The sequence below is a fragment of the Elephas maximus genome, chromosome 6, assembly GCF_024166365.1.
Source record: "Elephas maximus indicus isolate mEleMax1 chromosome 6, mEleMax1 primary haplotype, whole genome shotgun sequence".
Taxonomy (NCBI): Eukaryota; Metazoa; Chordata; class Mammalia; order Proboscidea; family Elephantidae; genus Elephas; species Elephas maximus.
In genome coordinates, this window is record NC_064824.1 from 138,251,400 (window position 1) to 138,271,041 (window position 19,642).

Here is a 19,642-nt window from a genome sequence, read left to right on the forward strand (position 1 = left end):
ACCGTTGTGAGGACGGAGCAGGACCAGGCGGTGTTTGTTCTGTGGTACACAGAGTTGCTGTGAGTTGGAACAGACTTGACTGGCACCTAACAACCACCACAGTCTCAATGGGAGCAGATCTCTAGGTCTTTCCCCTGAGGAGCAGCTGGGTGGGTTCCAGAATCCCACCCTTTCTTTCCTGTTTTGAAGTTTGTTAAACTGACCCACCTCCTTTTCCAGACGTCTTCCCTTCCTGCCATGATTCCTCAAAACATGGCAGGACTCCGCCGTCACAGGTGAGTATTGTCCCACACCTGAAGCATAGTTCATTTGTGAAAACATGACGTGTCCCAGGATCCCCCGGGAGCCCCGTGTCACCAGGGATTGTCAGGAAAGCCAGTGACTGTCACTGTCACCCAGGGCACTGGTCGCAGCAGGCGAACGCTCCCATCTCTTGGAGTTTGCTGTTATCAGCAGGGCCGTGCTTGGCGGTTGCCTGCGGTATTAGCTCTGCCTGCAGCTGGCTCCGTGTTGGCAGGCGCTAAATCTGCGGTTTCAGGGGCGTGGCAGAGGAAGGCGCCTGGCGGTGAGTGCGCAGAGCCTGGTCGTGTCACCAACCCTCAAGGTCGGGGGTTGCCACGTCGGACGTCCCATCTCCAAGCCCCGCAAACCCCAGGTGACCCAGCTGAGCCTCAGCTCCTGCGACCTGGGCCCCACTTGCCCTCTGACCCCCTGATCCTGTGCCCCCAGTACCTGCTGGGCCCTGCGGGTACTTCAGCAGGAGGGACAGGGACATCTCCCAAAGGGGTTTCCTTCTAGGTGGGAAAAGAATGTTTACTAGTGAGGCTTCCGTTGTAGCCTTCCCTTTTATTTGGGGGGACTGGTTCACTGTCGCTCCTGGTGGCTTGCCCGTTCTCTCATTTTCTCTCACTCCCATGTGGTTGATTTATTTAAAGGTGTGTCAGCACCAGGCTGGAATGAGGAGCAGGGCCCCTGCTTTCTGCTGACAGCCAGCCGCTCCAATAATTCATTTTTTAGCTCATTAGCTAACGGGGGATGTGAGCAGTGGTCCTCTGGGGGATTGGAACGAGGGGAAGTGATCTACTGCTGGCAATGCTGCTCTTGAACTGGCCTTCCTTGGGGGAAATGAAGCCTCGGCCAAGCCAGGCTGGGGATCCCAGAGGAAGACCGGGACATCAGAGTAACAATTAGAGCATTTGTGCTCTTGCATCGTATATTTCTGAGGGGGAGGGTTTTAGGCAGAATCTTCTCGTAGGAAAGAAGTTATTTCTGACTTGCACGTGCTAACTGTTCACCCAGAAGCCAGATGAGAACCCAGAGCCACGAGGTTGTCCAGAAAAGCCTGTGGATGTCTCAGGGCTGAGGGGCAGACTGGCCCCGTGACCCCCAGCCCCTGGACGTTTCAGGACTGAGGGGCCAACTGGGCCCCAGTGACCATCCCCAACCCCACGGCCATTTAAACCAGCCAAGCACCACCCCACCACACCCCCAGTACCAGCTACCTCTCACCCTCAGGGGGTAGCTGTCGGGGCCCCTGACCAAGGGCACCCCACCCCGCCATGCTGAGCACATTGAATCATAGGAAGGTCCCATCTGCAGACACTAGAATCCAGAACTGGAAACCATGCAGCAGGCATTTTGGTAGCCACCCCTGTCCCCGGCCTGTGCCACCAGGTGTCACACACGCTTCCCCACCGATGGGCTTTGCTGTGCTTGACAGTGTCGTTGACTTGTTAGAGAAGTCACTGTCTTCCAGTCAAGCTAACACGGATAATTGCCATTTGCAGAGTGACCACTGTGGCCATTATGTGAACACACAGTCACAATCCTAAAGCCAACCTGCTCAGTAGCTGTCACCATGAGGACAGAGGAAACGAGGATCCAAAAAGTTATTGGACTTCCCGACATCTGCACCATGAAGAGGAACGGGGTAGCATGCCCACCCACCTCTCTGCAATGTCAGAGACTGGGCAACCCTGTGCCTACACTGACCAGGACGTTTCCTATTCCCTCTCTTTGGCCACTTAAGAAAGTACATAGAGCTGATCTCCACCCCTGGTTTGTCAAAGCAGGCAAGGACCACAGATGGTAGCTGTAAGTTAATCTAACAGTATAATAATGTTATGTTATTATATAATAATAAATTTACTTGGTGAAGTAGAGGGTCAGCGAAAAAAGGAAGACCCTCAACGAGCTGGATCAACACAGTAGCTGCAGCAATGGGCTCAAACATAGCAGCGATTGTGAGGATGGTGCGGGACCAGGCAGTGTTTTGTTCTGTTGTACGTGGGGTCACTATGAGTCAGAACCCACTCCACGGCACGTAACAACAAGATCTAATAACAAACACGTGAACAGGAATAGCAGTTCCTGAATTAGCGCCCGAACAAACCCAGATGCCCTTGTCTGTGGCCTGTTTTCGTACTAGTTGGACTTGAGCTGTTGGAGAGTATTATGCCTGACACAGAACAGAAATTTAGTGGCTGTACTTAGCTTTCCAGCCACCTCCTGGTTTCTGAAAAAAGAGTGAAATGTTGTGTTCCTGAAGGACCCAGCAATCGGCGTGGGAAGCCTGTTTTCAAGCAGCACAGAAGTTTTGGTGACGAGTTGTGGTTCCAGGAGGCGAGAGAAGCCAGGAATTGGGCAGGTCTGCAGGGCATCCTTGCTGGGCAGTGAGTGGGGCCAGGTGGCCATGGGGGAAGGGGAAAGCAGACACACCCAAGATATGAAAGTCTGGGAAGCTCTGCTACCCTCTTTGCGTACGGTGATCCTTGGTCACAGTTAGGGAGATAAAGCCTGTTTTCTACATTTCAGTTGTTAGAGGTTTCAGAAGCCTAAAACCAAACCCATTGCCAACGAGTCAATTCAAACTCATAGTCACCCTATAGGACAGAGTGGAACTGCTCCATAGGGTTTCCAAGGCTGTAAATCTTTACAGAAGCAAACCGCCACATCTTTCTCCCACAGGGCAGCTGGTGGGTTTGAACCACTGATCTTTTGATTAGCAGCTGAGCACTTAACCACTGCACCACCAGGGCTCTGTAGAGGTTTTAAAGACCTTCACAAATAGTTGTCACCCGAAGACAACTCTTAAAGGATCAGAGGTAGATCAGCTGTGATGCCCAGTCCCTCATTCCTAATTTCACATATGTAGTTTTTTTCTTAGTCTTAGGAAACCCTGGTGTTAAGAGCTATGTCTGCTAACCAAAAGGTTGACAGTTTGAATCCACCAGGCACTCCTTGGAAACTCTGTGGGGCAGTTCTGCTCTGTCCTATAGGGTCACGATGAGACGGAATCCACTCAGTGGCAAAGGGTTTGGGTTTTTTTATTTGTTTGTTTGTTTGTTTTAATCTTAGAATCTTCCTCTTAAAAGAAGGCCCCAAAAATGATGCACACTTTCAGCTCCACAACACCTGGGCCTGCTTTTATGACGTCTTACAAACGACATCAATTTTTAAAAGCAAAGAGGCACTCGTGCATGATCTCAGACATGTGTAGGGTTCGATCTGTTCAGACAAGCTTGTTTGTGGGGTGACCAGATTCCAGGGCTCCGCGTGCGCAGACTGGCCGCAGGAATGGAGTTAGAAGCTCTGGGCTCCTGCTTATTCTCTGAGGCGTTTGAATATTCGAAAGACAATTTCAGGATTACAGTTAGGACTATAGTTACTACTGGGAAGTTCTTTGCTTTATCACTGGACAATTTGGCGATGACTATTACAATCCACCGGAACAGAATAAAATAGTTCTGACTTGAATGACTACCCAAAAATGACAGCGCGCTGGCACTTAAAAATCCCTACGGCTCCTCTGCCGTCGTCCTTTTTTCTCTGATTCAAGTTTTGCTCCTTCTTTTTTGTAAATGATTTATGAAATGCGTTCATAAGTTTTTAATCCAGTACATTTTAAAGACCCTTTTTAGATAACATCAGAAGTTCCTTTTTTTGGCCTTAACCAGTATCGGGTGATGTTGCTGGCACTTTGGTGTTTGCGTTTTGCAGAAACCAGAACGCGTGTGAGTGTGAGGGCCCCTGCGCTGTGTCGCCCTTGGGAAGCTAGGGTGTCAGTTCTCAGCTGTGGCCAAGTGTTTGTCCTGGAAATCTCTAATGAAAAGAGTCAGGGGTCACTCAGGGGTCACTCCCATGTACCAGGAAGTGATGCAAAGCTAATCCAGGTTTACTCCTGGAAGACTTTGTTTGCCTAAGTATTTAAAACCAGATTAGGGCTAACCCGACACTGGATTACCAGGGGCAGTGTCAACATGGGGAAAAGGTGTCAACAAGGCCCTTTTTCTGTGCTTCAGAAGGAAAAATGTCCTGGGAAATGAGTTTCCTTTCTAGAATATCGCCAAGGCCCTGAGCAATTTCTGTGTGCTTTGTGGCTGTGTGCCCTGATTATTCCTCCCGAGAAGATGCCGGATTTGGGGAGGGGGCAGTTGTAGAGCAGCACATGATTTAAGTCACTTTTCTTTCTTTTTTCATGATCCTGGGCAGGGCGTCTGCCCAGCCCTGAGGGTGCAGCGCCATGAGTGGATCTAGGCCCCACGACTCACCAATCTCAAGAGCCATTTATAAAATCTCACTTTGGTCTTTTATTTATTTATTTCATTTATTTTGCCTTTTCATTCCCTGTGATGCTGCAGATGGTTGAGGGTTGCCGAGTTGTTTTTAAAGTCTCTTACATTCATCCTTCTTTGAGAAACCAAAACCAGAGTCCACACAAGTATTTGCAGAGCCCAGAGTATGGGACCAGGCAGCGCCTCTGCCTTTCAGCCAATAGGAACTTGAGCTGCACTTCTCCTTCCTCCTCCCTCCCTCGCTCCCTCCCTCTGTCCTTCCTCCTTCCTCCCTCCCGCCCTCCTTTCTTTTTTCCTTTTTTCCCTCCCTCTCTCCTTTCCTTCCTCTTCTTTCTTTCCCTCTTTCTTCTCCCTTCCTCCCTCTCTCTCTCCCTTTCTTTCTTCCTCCTTCCCGCCTTTTCTTTCTTTTTCTCCTCTTCTCTCCCTCTTTCTCTCCTTTTCTTTCACTTTCTTCCTCCCTCTCTCCTTTTCTTTTTCTCTTTCTTTCTTCCTTCCTTTTGCTTCTCTTCCCATCCCACCCTCCTCTTTTCTCTCCCTCCTCCCTGATCAGCTCTCCTCCTAGATGCCCTTGGCAGTGTCCCCATTTTTTTCAGACCCCAGGGTAGAAGGGGGTCCCATTATCACGCCTACAGAGCCCAGGATGCTCTCCCTCAGCCAGGCTGGACTGTCAGGGGTGGCCCCCCAGCCAGCCTCTTCCTCTAGTCCAGGCTCAGCTCTGGCCTCGGGGCTGCTGTGTGATTTCCTAGGACCACCTCCCTCAGAAAACCCTGCCAATCTTGGTCATAGAAGGAACTGGTGGCATTTTACCACCTCCACAGCAGCCTTTCTCAAGTGTCCAGCAAGATTACAGAATTATACATAGTACTGAGCTCAGTCTGTATCTCTTTCTGAGCCTGCCCTTAGAAGTCAGACCTTTCATACCTGGAGGTAGATCCTACACTTCAACTGCAAATGTTTAGGGACCCTGGGGAGTTCACACATACTCGCGCACGTGCGTGCACACGTTCACACTCACACATGAACTAAAAACACTACATTAACACCCAGGTGGAGCGAGCTCCCCAGCTTTCCTGCCACCTTCCACCTGGACTCTGGCCACATGTCCTTTAACCACAACTCACAATTTTGCAGCAGTGGTAAAGCTGATCTCAGAGCCTGTGAAATCCAAGCATGCTGGCTCCCACCACCAGGGTGGTTCTCCCAGTACATAACTTATGCACCAAAAGCTGAGTGAAATCAAGTGATCGTTCCAGGCCATGGGCCTTAGGTCAGTGGTTCTCACACCTCAGCCGCATCAGAAGCCCCTTCAGGGTCCGTGGCCACCCCTAGGCTCTGAGACAGGGCCTGGCTAGGTCCAAGGGCCGGCGTTTCCAACAGTTCCCAGGCATCCCCACACCTTCAGTCCTCTGCCTACTGTAAACGAGCCTGGCTTGTGTCTCCACAGGGAAGAGAAGGAGCGGTGGATCCGGGCCAAGTACGAGCAGAAGCTCTTCCTGGCCCCACTGCCGTGCTTGGAGCTGTCGCTGGGCCAGCACCTGCTGCGGGCCACCGCCGACGAGGACCTGAGGACGGTCATCCTGCTGCTGGCTCACGGCTCCCGGGACGAGGTGAACGAGACGTGTGGCGAGGGGGATGGCCGCACAGCCCTGCACCTGGCCTGCCGGAAGGGGAACGTGGTCTTGGTACAGCTCCTTATCTGGGTAGGTGGCCCTCCCTCCAGTCTCCCCTTGGCCCCTCCCACCTGGGCCTCTCTCTGAAGTCCCTCGTGGCCTCCCAGCCAGGCCCCCACCTGGCCCAGAAGAACCATGTCCTTGGGGGTGCTCTCCAGATTGGTCTGCTTCTGCAGGATCTGTTAGGGAGAATGGTGTCTTAGGACTCTCCAGAGAAACAAAACCAATAAGTTAAATAGAGAGAGAGAGGGATTTATTTTTTGGAATTGGCTTACACAGTTGTAGGGGCCGGCAACTCCAAACTCCCGTTGTCAGGAGACAGACTGGAAACTCCAGCAGTCTTGTATCCAAAATCCATAGGTCAGGTGGCCAGGTTGAAACGCCAGCAGGGTGTCTATGTTAGGGTTTTGAGGCAGCATCCATCTCCCTCAGGAGACCCTGTTTTGCTCTAAAGGCCTTCAGCTGATTGGGTGAGGCCCACCCACATTATCGAGGGTAATCTGCTTTACTCAGAGTCAACTGATGTGTTAATCACATATAGCAGCCTTCACAGCAGCATCTAGACTAGTGTTTGACCAGACAGCTGGGTACTATCGCCTAGTCACGTTGACATAAGCTAACCATCACAAAGGCTATTGCTGCCAGTCTGAAGATGAGAACTATTCCGTTAGAGCGTTTAGGATTTAAACGTAGATGCCTTTTGAGCTCCACCACGTGAGGGCTGAAAACGCAGGTGCACCAATCAAACGACTGATACCGAAGGAGAAATGAGGTCAGTGGGTGCTCTCCTCAAGGAGACAAGCAGCTCTGTGTACAGCTGTTGGCTAGTAGTTTCTGGATGTTTCCACATTTCGATGACCCCACTTTTCAGGTCAAGCATGATTGCCGGTGTCCCTCTTCTTGGTTTTACAGAAAACTCCTATCTTCTTTGTTTGGTGGCGGTAAAGACATAAACTGAACATGGTTTTCCCACTAGCCTACCTTTGTGGTTTTATCCACTTAACACAAAATACAGGGCCCTGAACCTTGAGATTTGATGTGGCAGGAGTTTGCAAAAGGCTTCTCTTGGACTTTTCTGATTAATTTATACTGAGAAAAAAAAAAAATTATCTTTAATTCATTTGGAAGCTTTTGTCATGAAGCGTGAATGAGTGAAAAAGAGACCCTGCCCCAGCCGGCCATGACTGGCATTGCAGAAGCACACGTGCCCACACAGTGGTAGGCGGGACACCTTTGGGGACGTCAGCCTCAGGGGACCCCATCAGGGCACACAGAAAGCTGCCTGCTGAGAAGTCCCCTAGGTGGGGGGCCTCGGGCTGGGCCACCACTGCTAGGGGCGCTCTCCTGTCCTCTCCCCCAGGCACGAGTTGGGGTCGGCCACCCACAGCTGAAGAGTGATGCAAGTTTCTATATGTGTTCTTGTTTGGTTTTTAGTTTTTTATTGTAATACACTTTTTCTTAGGGCAGTTCTAGGTTTTCATAAAAATTGACCTGAAAGTACAGGGAGTTCCCAGAGCCTCCCGCCCACTGCTTTTAGTTCTCTTATTAACAACACCTTGCCTTTCTGTGCTACATTTCTTACAACTCATGAGCCAGTATAGATACATTGTAACTAACTAAAGTCCTAGTTCTTTACCTTGGGGTTCACTCTGTGTTGTCAGTCCTGTGGGTTTTAACAGATAACATCATGTCACCGTCCACCCTTACAGTGTCGTGCAGATTCATTTCACTGCCCTTAAAATGCCTGCGCCCCGCCTGTTCACCCCCCTCCCCTCTCTGTGTATTTTTAATCTGACTTTTTTGAGGGGTAACGGGGAGGATTAGATGCCCAGGTACTGTATCAAAACCACTCTAAGGGAAGTTTCAGCTTCGCTTTTACTCACTAGTAATACGTGTGATTTGATGCAAATTAGGGAGCAAAAGTATGCCTTGTTTTCCACTCAAATTGGCCGAGATTTTCTTCAGTGTTAACGCCATGCTGATGACACTCCCAAACGTGTTCGAGGCGGAAGCGGAAGCTAGTCTGCCTTTGTTGGAGAGCAGGAGGCTTAGAATGTTGTGTTCCTGAACCTAGTAATTCCACTTGTAATCACGCCCCTTGCAATCAGAGACCCCGAGGCAGATTTGATGTGATCATGCACGGCACAGCCTTATTTGTACCAGTGACAACTTTTGAACAAATGAGATGTCCAGCAATCGGGAATGGAGTAACCATGTTCACACGGTGACTGTTTCATGACTGTTGGTATCATGCTTTTGAATACTTTGTAACGATGTAAGAAAATGCTCACAGCACCGTGTTCAGTGGTAGAAGTCAGGACAGAAATTATTTGTGTAGTTTTGTCTCAATTATGCACGTATACTTTGAGATTCAAGGACAAGCATTAGAAGGAGATACACTAAAATACTGACAAGGTTACCTCTGAGTAGCAAGATGCTAGGTGATTTTTATTCTCATGCTCTTATATACTTTACAGATTTCCACCAAGAATGAATTGCCTCTGAGATCAAAAAGTGATTCATTTTTGTGTTTGCAATTAGTCAGAATTGAAATGTCCCAACTAAAGTTCTTTGTTCTGTTTATATTACACAAAGGATATGCTTTCAGTTGTGAAAAGTACATTCTCCCCTTAAGAGAAATGTGCCACCAACTCTTGTAGTTCTGCCTCCCCACCCACCTGGTCTGTAGTGTGATCCCAGGTGCATATCCACATACAAGCTGTGGGGCAGGCGGGGGACGCTTCACTTTCCCCTCTCACCTCCCTCTCCATGCCTTCCCTCTCCCTCACCTCTTTCTTCAACCCCCCCCATTTTCCTCACCCCCTTCCTTACCTCCCCTTTCCCTCACCTCTCTCTCCATCACTTCCTTCCTCACCTCCCCCCATCACCTCTCCCATCACCTCCCTCTTCCTCGCCTCCCCCCCATCACCTCCCCCTCCCATCACCTCCCTCTCCCATCACCTCCCTCTCCCTCACCTCCCCTCTCCCTCACCTCTTTCTTCACCCCCCGTTTCCCTCACCCCCTTCCTTACCTTCCCTTTCCCTCACCTCTTTCTTTACCTCTATCACTTCCTTCCTCACCTCCCCCTCCATCACCTCTCCCATCACCTCCCTCTCCCTCACCTCCCCTTCCCATCACCTCCCTCTCCCTCACCTCCATCTCCCATCACCTCCCCTCCCATCACCTCTCCCTCCCATCACCTCCCTCTCCCACTACCTCCATCTCCCTCACCTCCCTCTCCTCGTCACCTCCCCACCTCCCCTTCCCATACCTCCCTCTCCCATCACCTCCCTCTCCCTCACCTCCCCTCTCCCTCACCTCTTCCTTCACCCGTCGTTTCCCTCACCCCCTTCCTTACCTTCCCTTTCCCTCACCTCTGTCTCTATCACTTCCTTCCTCACCTCCCCCTCCATCACCTCTCCCATCACCTCCCTCTCCCTCACCTCCCCCTCCCATCACCTCCCCCTGCCATCACCTCCCTCTCCCTCACCTCCCTCTCCCTCACCTCCCCCTCCCATCACCTCCCTCTCCCTCACCTCCCTCTCCCTCACCTCCCTCTCCCTCACCTCCCCCTCCCATCACCTCCCTCTCCCTCACCTCCATCTCCCATCACTTCCCCCTCCCGTCACCTCCTTCTCCCTCAGCTCTTTCTTCACCCCCCCCATTTCCCTCACTCCCTTCCTTACCTTCCCTTTCTCTCACCTCTTTCTTCACCTCTGTCTCTATCACTTCCTTCCTCACCTCCCCCCACCTCTCCCATCACCTCCATCTCCCTTACCTCCCTCACCTCTCCCTCCCATCACCTCCCCCTCCCTCACCTCCCCCTCATCACTTCCCTTTCCCATCACCCCCTTTCCCTCACCTCCCTGTCCCTCACCTCCCATCTCCCCTTCCCTGCCTTGGCAGCAGGGACACTAATGTGGACTGTGTTGCCTGCAGTATGGCGTGGACGTCATGGCCCGGGACGCCCACGGGAACACGGCGCTGGCCTACGCCCGCCAGGCCTCCAGTCAGGAGTGCACCGACGTGCTGCTGCAGTACGGCTGCCCGGATGAGCGCTTCGTCCTCATGGCCACCCCTAACCTGTCCAGGAAAAACAACAACCGGAACAACAGCAGCGGGAGGATACCCACCATCATCTGAAGGGTCGCCGGCACCTGCCGATACCCGCGACCGTGTGGCCTGGCCACACCGCCTCTCCTGGAAGTGACAGCACGTGAGTCCTCCCACGTCCCCCCTCCTCCCGGTGGTCACTTCCCCATCGCCCACCCCCACCCCCGTGAAGTCTCAAAACTCAGACCGTCCTGAGGGGGCGAAGAGGAGGCAGGAGGCCGCAGGACCGATTCCTTTTCCCACCACCTCCCAAGTGACAAGCAGGAGACACCGGCGGGCCTCGGTCCTTTGATGATAGCACATGATGCCGCCGCAGGACCCTCGTCCCGGGCCAGCAGACACTGTTTGGTGGGCGGGTGGGCGGCGGCACAGGGACGGGGGGTGCCGGGGGAGGGGAGGCAAGGAGCAAGGAGAAGGGGTAACTTTCCTTAACTGGCAGTTAAGCACATCAGTACATTTCACCTCTACCAAACGGAACGCTTGGATTTCATCCCTTCTCCGAGGAGCCTGACGGCATAAATCAGAAGCAAGCACAGAGTTTGTCAGGTTTGAAGCCCCTATGATGGTGTGTGTCAAATCAGTTGTAGCTAATCTGTCCGGGGAGAGTACTGGCTTCATTACACTCGTATAGTTGAGTTCTTCCAGCATTACCGCTGTTTAATAAAAGATGATTAGTCATCACCCAGAAGAAAGCATATTAGCCGAGGAGGTAGTTACAGGGCACGCTTCGGTGATCGCCGGAATGGGATTGCAATATTCTTAGAAGCATCATATTATCCCGACATGTTCTTTGGAGCCCTTGGAGCCCTCCTTTCTAAATTCACTGTCATAATTTAGTATCTGTTTAATTTTTCAGTCCAAAGAGAGGAAATCAGTTGCTGAGGATTATTTGAAACCGGTCTCCTTGGTGTAAAAACAAAAAGGGAAAAATAAATAGGGGTGACTCAGAAATTCCAAAGGAAAGAATGAATCCGGCCAATCACAACACCTCGAGTACATTCAGTAAGCTAAAGAAATATATAAAAGGCTATTCTTCCCCCTGGCGCGAGGCAGAGCTTCTGCCCTTGCGCCAAGGTGAACGTGTTGGGGCTCGGTGACTCCAGGGCTGTGTGGCCCGAGTTCCACAGCTTTCTGTGTTCTGTCTTTAGATGAGATGTGTGAAAATCTATTTGAATAAAAGACGTTCATAAATATGCATCGATTTTTGTACAGACAAATGGCACCTCTGTAAATTTATAAATTGAACTGGATGTGAGCTAATAATGTGCAACTAGTTGAGTTAAGAGGGCTACAGATGATTGTACACGGGCATCTTCCCAGCAGTCAACACTTCCATTAATGTGATGTACAGCTTTTCAAAGGGAACACATCGGGATAAGATGGTGGTACAATGTGCTTATTAAAATCGAGAAAGGAGAAAAAGACAATGACGCATCTGACGGAGGGGAGGGAGGCGTGTGATTTCTCACTAGCAGAAGCATGATTTAGATCAGATACCACATTTGCTAACCAAGAGGCAGGGGCTACGGCAAGACAGAGTGCTTGCCGAATCCCAGACCAGGGTGCTTTGCCAAGGCAGGTCGGGACCAGCCGTTGACTGCTCTGTGCATCCTTAAGACTTTGACCTGGTGGCCAAGCTCTTCCTTCTGAGAGGTCACCAGATCTGCCGTGACCGTGGTATTGGGCTGCTTCAATGTGATGGTCCAACAGAACAAACCAAATCATGATACCGTAGAGTAAAAAGAAGGGGCAACGTTGCCTAGAGCCCTTTGGTAGGATGACAGGAAAAAATGTCACACTGTAAGACCACAGTGTGGAAGAACATAGTACTATCCGCCCAGCCACCACTGGAAGAGCCCCTTGCTCTTCTAAGCCCCTTGCTCTTCTTTATGAAACCTTATATTTTTAAGAGTTTTTCCTCTTCTTTCACTTTTTAAAAAAAAAAAAAAAAAGTTAAAATAGGTGGAAATAAAATAAAGCTTTAGAGAGGATTTATATGTGGCTAAGCGTTTCATGGAAATTTCTAACCTCTATTAAAATCAGCAAGGAGCCCTGGTGGTCCAGTGGTTAAGCACTCGGCTGCTAACCAAAAAGGTCGGCGGTTCAAACCCACCAGCCGCTCCTTGGGAGAAAGACGTGGCAGTCTGCTTCCATGAGATTACAGCCTTGGAAACCCTCTGGGACAGCTCTACTCTGTCCTGCGGGGTCGCTATGAGTCAGAATTGACTCAACAGCAATGGGTTTGGGGCTTCTGTTTGTTTGTTTGTTTGTTTAATTAAACTCACTGGAACTCACCAGTATCCAAGAAAAATAGGTGCAGGGGCCATAGGCCTGAGAATTGTGACAAAAATTCCATAATCCCACCATTCATTTTTTTAATTCTGTGTTTTGTCACTGTGTAGTTATTTTAAATGTGAACAGAAAAAAAAAAATCATTGTCTATTTTTAAAGCACGCATTACTGTTCTAACCCAGCCACACACATGGACCACCACACGGCCTTTAGTGTAGACTTTCTGTAGTGAATGCAGATATAGTAAAAATCAGATTCTTAAATTATTTCATTGTAGCTAATTCCCACCATAGGAATGCTTTATCATAGCAAAAAGCCTTCTGTTGGACAAAAAAAAAAAAAAGGAATTCTTGTACGGCTTCTTTGGGATGTATATGAGTGTGTACATATTATTATATGTGTTTATAATATAATATTTTCCGAAATGACTTCTTTTTTCACTTAATCTTCCACGACGTGAATGCTAGGTTGGTTTTTCCCTCCCTCCAGCACAGGGGACGTTGCTGCAGCCCCTGCCATTTTAAGCAATGCTGGTCTGCTCCAAGAGGCAGCCTGCTGTCTGGAACCCAAGTTTTGGCAACAGAGGAAAGATGGTCATGGGCTTCAAGGATTTTCTTTTAAAATAAAGGTGACTAGAGGCTAATCTGTTTGTATTCCAGTGTCAAACCAGAAGTCTTTACCTTGCTGCCATTGCTCTCGCTGTTCTTTTAAAACCTTGCTAAGGCTAAGGCTGGAGAAGCTAGGAGCTGGTGCCATTCAGGAAGGGACCAGGTTTTCATTGCTTCTTTCTGTGTAAGTTGGAAGAAGTGATGACAACCTGAGACACCACCATGGCAGAATACATCTAGCCTTTCTTGTTCCAAATTTAAATTTTCCCCATCTAGAAGCAGCCAGCTGGGGGAGGTGTGTGGCAATGTGCCAGGCATCTGCATGGCCAACCTAGACACTTCCCCATTCCCACGTCCAAACAGCACCCCTGTCGGCCGAGTGGTCACTGAACTGGGATGTAGGCATCACAGGCCTAGCTGACATCTCCCATGGTCACGAAACCCTGCAGAGAAAGTGTTCAGGGATTCTGATCCCCCCAGGAGCAGATCTCTAGTACTGGGCTGGACGCAGGGCTTGCCAGGATCAGGCCCCAACGTGGTCACCGGTCCTTTCCACCCCATCGTCCTGGGACAATGGGCAGCTCCTGAGGGAGAGCGAGTGACCGGCCCTCAGTCTTTGGTCCCACAGCTGGTGGGCTTCCATGTCTCCCAAAAAGCGTATGATATTTGCGTGTCCTAGAAAGGCAGGTGACAGCCGTGGATTGTGTGCTGATCATGAGGCTAGTGGACACGGAAGAGGGAGCCCGTGGGTGGGTCCAAATGGTTAAAGACTCAGCTGCTAACCAAAAGGTTGGCAGTTCAAGTCCACCTAGACTCTCCTTGGGAAAAAAGCCTGGCAATCTACATTCTGAAAAATTATAGCCATTGAAAACCCTATGAAACATAGTTCTATTCTGTATGCATGGAGTCGCCACGAGTCAACTCAATGGCAAATTTTTGTTTTGTTTTGGACACAGAAGAAAGTAGGCCTTTATTAAATTACCCTTGACTCAAACCCTTAAGTCAGACTATTTTCTACAGGGCTAGGCATCTCCAGGCCAGCCCTGGGCAGCTGGCTTTTTAGAAACAAGTGTAAAGCGCCCTCCTCTGAGATTGGGCCCAGCCCAATGAGTCTCTTTGGATTCAGCCTAGACACCGATCTTCCTGGCTCTGTGACATCTGACACCTTATTGCTGTGACTGTTTATCTGCATCCAGGTTGCTCAGTTCCTTAGGGAGAAACAAGGCCCAATGGAAACGACAGCTCTGGGCCTGCGGACCCAGGTTCGAATGCCAGCTCGGCCATCCCCCCAGGCGCCTTGGGAAATATTCACTTCTGGGACTCAGTGAGCTATTTGTTTAATTGTATTTTAGGTGAAGGTTTACACAGCAAATTAGTTTTCCATTCAAACAGTTTATACACAAATTATTCTGTGACATTGGTTGCAGTCCCCGGGATGTGTCACCCTGCCTTCCCCGTTTCCATCCCTTCAGTTTCTCTGCAGGTCCTGCCTTCTCATCTTTGCTTTTGGGCAAATGTCGCCCATTTGGTCTCCTATAGTTGATTGTTCTAAGGCGCACATTCCTCACGGGTGTTACCGTTTAGTTTACAAGCTAATCTAGTCTTCAGCTGAAAAGTAGCACAGGGAGGTTTTCAATCGGTGTTATCCATGGCGGCCTGGCGCCCAGCAGTGGATGGAGGCCCCAGAGATGGGAGCTTTTATTAAGGACAGAAAAGTGATAGGACTGAGGACCCTACATCCACCCGGAAACCTGCTTTCAGCTGATGCCAGGTCCCCAAGCCAGTGCCCTGGAAGCCAGTGATTGTCACCTTTGCCAGCCCTCCTCCTGGCCAAGCCTCTGGTAGCTTCCTTCTCTATCTGATCCCTGTCCCTGCGTGATGGAAGTGAGGCTCCCCAGGGACCACCGCCCCGCTGAGGGATAAACCCAAACCTGCCCACTTACCACCTCTGCGGTCCCCTCTTTATCCTGCATTATTTAGTCTGAGTTTCATTTTCACGATGGGAAACAGAGACAACAAGGGGTTGCAGTTTATTCCTGTGTCATCCACACATGCTGCTTTAGGCCCAAACAGTCCTCCTCCCGCCACACCTTGCCATTGTGATGTTGGCTCAGACAACCCCCCCTCCCCCCAGCACACGCACTGCTCCTCATTCTGGTGCCCTGTTCCCACCTCCTCTGACCATCAGGGAGTCCCCAGGTGGTACCAACAGTTAACACACTCGGCTGCTAACTGAAAGGGTGGAGGTTGGAGTCCACCCAGAGGCACCTCAGAAGAAAGGCCTGGCAGTCTACTTATGAAAAATCAGCACTGAAAACCCTATGGAGCACAGTTCCATGCTGACACACCTGGGGTCCCCGTGAGTCGGGGTTTGCTCGGGTTCCCTGTGCTGGCAGAGCTGTGGCTTCAGGGTCTTCCACCTTCTGCCCCCACTGTGTTTCTCCGAGGTCGGGGAGTGTCCACCTAAGAGCGATCTTTCCCTCCCCAGGTCCCCTGCCCCGACTGTCCTTCCTCTGACCTTCATGAGCTCGTCTTCCTCTCTCTTGTAGCCACCATGTCCTGCCCAGCTGCTCACCTGAGCTCTGCTCACAGGTGGCATGGGCGCCAGTGGTTCAACTCCACCAGCCTTCCTCCGCCTTGTGATCAGAGCTACATTCAGGGGCAGAAAAGGGCGATGTCCAGATTCTGGCCCAGGGAGGTTTGAAAGCCTTGCCAGAATGTCAGTTCTCACAGAGTGTTATCAAGCCTTCCAGGCTTCACACAAGGCGGAGATGTGGGAAAGCAAATCCCTCCCCACACACACACACCTGCTCTGTCTCCATTCCTCATGCACCCCGCAAGGCCACCCAGACGCTTCTAGAACTCCCCTGGGTTGTGGTTATGTACTGAAGAGACGCATCTTTCTTTTAAAGAAAATCTTGTTTCTGACTGCCTCCATAGGTTCCACACGTTGTTGAGTCATGGCTTAAAGTGAGTTTTTACCCTCCTCCTTTACCAAAAAGTAACAAATAAGGGCTCTTCCCATCGAGCCTTTCAGTTTTCACTTGTTGTCTTTATGGATGTGTGTTTCCTTTTTGGCTTCCTAAGGGGCTTTCTTGAGCAAGTCCTGTGGCCAGGGACACCTTAATTCCCAGACCCTACCCTCCCCTGCCCAGATGAGGACAACCAGGCAGGGTGCTGCTCAGCTTCGCAGGGGGGACCAGGTCACCAGGGTGGCACTGCCCAGCCGTCAGGTGTGTCTCCAGCTCTGCCATGTACCCTTAATGGGTACATGGATGGGTCCTTTGTCATTCAAGCACCTGAGTTACCACCTTTCAGCCAAACCATCAAATTCCTTCCAGTCACCTGGAAGAGAGAAGAGGAGCGGGCTGGTAACACGGCTGGATAGGTAACTACAAAGCAATCCTAGATGTCTGTCCATCCCTGCATCCACAGGAAGTAAACCTGGGACCCAAGGCGCCGTGATGTCAGTGGCTAGAGAGACGCAGCACCATTCAGAGACGACACCCCAACATTGTCTTTTACCAAGAAGCTCACCCCCCATATTACGAGAAAAAATAACACCCAACCACTTAGACGTTAGTATTTCAGGACCCCCTGCGTTCTTCCCTATAGAACAGAAATGCTACCCTTAAAAGCGTGGATTTTTAATATTAACGAATTCCCTGTTTAGTCTGGATGTCTGCTGTTTATTAAAGATAGATTGGCACCCCTTTTTAATTTGGATCTGTGTGGTATGTCAGGGTTGAAATTAGAAGATCTTTACATTGGTAGGTGATCTGGAAAGGGACTCTGTAAAACAAGTCTTTCTTCATCATCTGAGATTTTTTTAAAAGCCCAGTTTCTAACAGTTTCCACCTGTGGAGTAATACCTTCCACAGAGCAGTGATACAACAAGCTTAACTTGGGAAGCCTTTCCCTGCCACGTTTCTACTAATGAGATATTGATTCTGGTAAAAGGCCAGGGTTTGGTGTTAGGAATTCTGCCTCTTTGATTAAGATGCTATTCTCTGGGGCTCTCATCCCATACACACGGGTCTTCAGTGTCTGGAGCTGGGTGGGGTGGGGCAGGCGTGGTCAGGAGGGCTCTGCTGAGGGTCTGGAGGCCCCGCATGTTCAGGTGTGTGAGGCTGCCCAGGTTAAATGCAGCAAAACCTACAAGCAGGTGCGCTCTGGCTTCAAGCCACGTAACAAGCGCTCGGAGCTGCGCCACCTGTCCAAAGCAAGAAGCATTATATGAGTTGTGGGAGGTTGACTCAGGGCATGTTTGCATTTTGGCCTGGCATGTGGCATCTGAGAGGGGACCACCCGCCAGGGGTCGTGAATTAAGCCATAGGATAGGGACAGGCTTATCTAAGCTTGTTCAGAACTGATCTAGAATTCAGTGCTGGTGGGAATTACGTGACCTTTGTCTTGAGCTGCAGGTGAAAGGAAGGAACAAAACGAGTCAGTGTATTGGGGGATCTTCACAGTGGGGCAAACCCCTTTAATTACACCAGTTGTTGGGGGACGACAGCCCCCATGTCAGAGTATGCCTCCCCCACCCCATGCGGTGCTGGGCAGCGTCTGAACCCACCCAGAAAGCTAAAATCTGAACTGTTTGGGACACCTAAAAAAAAAAAAAAGATGGAGCACCAGCTCCTGGAAGCTCCCTCAGTGGCCTGTATAAAGCGCCCAGCAGCTATTCCCACTTAACAATGTTGGTTCCAGATCTTTCCACCACTTTGGCATGCTCTTTGTAGAAATCTTGACCACTACGCCTCCTGCGAGGTGGCCAGTCACACTGGCGTGGCAGCCTGCCCCACAGCTCTCGGCCACCCGCCCGCTGACAGTCGAGGAGCCCCCCCATGAAAATGGTGTCCTGCCTCGGTTGTTCAGACAGGCGGGGGGACAGGGAACAGACCAAGGTGCCGTGCGCTGTGGCCATTCTGGGCAGCTAGCACTCCCTCATGCTGCCTTCGCACATAGCTCAGTGCCCAGCCACCCTCCCCGTCCAGGGTCCCCAGACATTCTCCCCATGACTGCTGGGGAACACGGTGCACTCGGCCACAGCTGAGTGCTACCCTAGGGGTTTAGGCAAAGGCGCACCTAGAAACTGCTTCATGGCAGACAAAAGGGGGGAAACCTGCACCTGGAATTCCTTCCCCCAAACTCAGAAAGCATCATGGTTCTCTCCCCCTGTCCCAAGTGGGGGTTTTGTGTATGAAATAGGTTGAATTCCTGAGATGGCAGCCCTACCAGCTCCAAGCACCTGGGAGGGGCTCTGTGTACGTAATAAAATGCGTGCCATGCAGGACCTGGAAGGGACTGGAGAGGGAGCCCTTTCCAACAGTGCTGTTGAGCTTGGCTGCAGACTGGGATGGCCTGGGGAACGGTCGGAAGGGGCTGCGGGGACAGCCAGGTGCTTGATGGGGGTCCACCCTCCCGTACCACCCAGCCCCCCAATCTCCTTTCCTTGACTTCTCCATCCTGCCAGCTTTGAAGTGAGTTCTCGTCTTGCCACGAGGGTGTGTTTCCGGAAGGGGCATCAGAGCAGGTCACAGGGAACAACTGAGACGCCATTTTGGGAAGGCAGCGCGTCACCCACTTTTTAGCACGTTTTTTCTGTTTCTGTAAATAGCAATGTATAGAGGCCAACAGAGCAGCACGGGCTTTATGCCGAGATGGTTCTTTTGGTGGTTTTTTATATTACCTCGTTCCACAAGTTTATGTTTCACAACAAGTCAATGAGGCTTTATTTATATTGTTTTTACTGTAATTAAAACCATTGACTGACATTTCACTTTGCTTGTTATTTCATATGATTTTGTTTTGATTAAATATGCCAGTTTGTATTTTCCTGCCTTGGAATTTTTTTTGTGTGTGTCAGCTGTACAGTATTCTAAGAGAAAAAAAAAGAAAAAATGTGTAAAGTCATGAAGAGGGGGCTATAGTGTAGAGACCTCTTTCTAATAAAGAAATGAAAATATGTCCATACAGCCTCCGTGGAGTTTTTGGATGTTGGTCATTTGTCATAACTAATTAGGTTCTATTCCCAGGCTGCCCCATGCCTGAGGGAACTGGGTCCACAAACCCTTCACTCATGGACTCAGGGAAAGATTGGGGCATCTCTTCTCACTCCTTCGACTTTGTTGTTGATGTTAGCTGCCATCAAGCCAGCCCCTGATTCACAGTGACACCACGCACAACGGAAGGAAGCTCTGCCCAGTCCTGCGCCATCCCCGTGCTCGGTTGTGATCAGACTGTTGTGATCCAAAATAAAATGCAGAGCCCAGGAAGAGACTGAAAGGGAGAGCCCTTTCACAACGGTGTTGTTGAGCTTGGGTCCAGACTTGAACAGCCTAGAAGGACAAGGGTTTCTGTGGCTGATTTTTAGTTGCAGGT

At 50.4% G+C, this 19,642-nt stretch overlaps 1 protein-coding gene across 5 annotated transcripts in view; it reads left to right on the top strand.

Annotated features, from left to right (window-relative positions):
• The window catches only part of AGAP1 (ArfGAP with GTPase domain, ankyrin repeat and PH domain 1), a 661,010-nt gene extending 641,782 nt beyond the window's left edge, over positions 1 to 19,228 (top strand). For all 5 annotated transcript variants that reach the window (XM_049888501.1, XM_049888502.1, XM_049888498.1 and 2 more), the window contains 2 exons: positions 6,019 to 6,274; positions 10,185 to 19,228. In XM_049888501.1, coding sequence (XP_049744458.1) covers positions 6,019 to 6,274; positions 10,185 to 10,388 — 460 coding nt within the window. In that variant the 3' untranslated portion in view covers positions 10,389 to 19,228. The remainder of the gene's footprint in view (positions 1 to 6,018; positions 6,275 to 10,184) is intronic.
• Positions 19,229 to 19,642: the final 414 nt, after the last annotated feature.